Source organism: Penaeus monodon, chromosome 24 (genome assembly GCF_015228065.2).
Source record: "Penaeus monodon isolate SGIC_2016 chromosome 24, NSTDA_Pmon_1, whole genome shotgun sequence".
Taxonomy (NCBI): domain Eukaryota; kingdom Metazoa; phylum Arthropoda; class Malacostraca; order Decapoda; family Penaeidae; genus Penaeus; species Penaeus monodon.
This window is the reverse complement of record NC_051409.1, coordinates 6,981,679-6,982,731: the sequence shown is the minus strand read 5'-3', so window position 1 is coordinate 6,982,731 and position 1,053 is coordinate 6,981,679. Positions and strand designations below refer to the sequence as shown.

Below are 1,053 nucleotides of genomic sequence, written 5' to 3'. Positions count from 1 at the left end.
CATAAACTGAGTGGGAAGGATCCTTATAAAGATATAAGCTTTTTCTCTCTTGTTGCACCATTTCTTGCCACTAATTTGTGTTTTGTCTTTAGATTAAGGTAAGTTATTCTTATTTAAAGATATGCAAGCAAAGATAGGGCAATCCAGACATAAATTTGACAAATTGTAAAAGGCTGTTTGCATCTCTTGTGCAGGGAAAGAGAAAAGTTCAAGAATGTAGACAAGACTGCAGCATCCCTGGTGTATGTAGAGGGCATGGAGACCCAGGGCCTCATTAACTTCCTCTTGAACAGCCGCAGTTGTGTGGGTACCACAGGACTCCTGGCCGGAGTGCCACCCACTCTCCTATCCCCTGTGGCCTTCCAGGGCAGCACACTGAAGACACTCAAGGTAGCCCTCCTTTGAAGTGTTGTATGTAACAGCTATAATACAAATGCTCATACAGTATAACTGTGTATATATAATATGATATAATAAGTTGTGTGATATATCTGTAATATATTTAGTGTGAATAGATGACTGTCTTTATCTTAGTTAATTATTGTATTCTAGGCCAAAGGAAGTGTGATCCGGCAGGAGGGTGACATGCACCATAGCATGGAGGTGTCAGGCCCCATCCTGCCACACACTGTGCATCAGCTGTGCTCCCTCCTCTCCCTAGCGACAGACAGCTACACCCTCTCACTCGTTCCTGTTCCATCCACACTCCCCTTCTCGCAGCACAGCCACCATGATGCGACTGCAGCTCCTCAGGTCGGTCAATTCAAGATTGGTCGGTGGTGAAAAGTAAGGCCATCATATGCTCACAGAACTAAGATTTTATCTGGTACACGTGTTTCCCACCATCAAATCCATCTCGTCTGTCACCTTCCATTGTTGTCCCTCTGTGAATTCTGCTATTAACAAATGCATAATCTCTTAGGTAAACTGATCATTATGATAATTTCATTAGTTCTGTTTGTCCACCATCTATTTCGTGGCCCCTTTTGATCAATGTCACATCTTAGGCATCCTTACCATCAGTTTTTTAAAAGTAATGAACATTTCCTTAAA

The 1,053-nt window shown here is 42.5% G+C and overlaps 1 protein-coding gene across 1 annotated transcript in view; it reads left to right on the top strand.

Annotated features, from left to right (window-relative positions):
- Positions 1 to 1,053, top strand: part of LOC119588532 (protein downstream neighbor of son homolog) — a gene marked incomplete at its 3' end in the record, with an annotated part of 12,599 nt that overhangs the window by 11,288 nt on the left and 258 nt on the right. Inside the window, 2 exon segments of the mRNA XM_037937170.1 lie at positions 195 to 390; positions 553 to 753. Coding sequence (XP_037793098.1) covers positions 195 to 390; positions 553 to 753 — 397 coding nt within the window.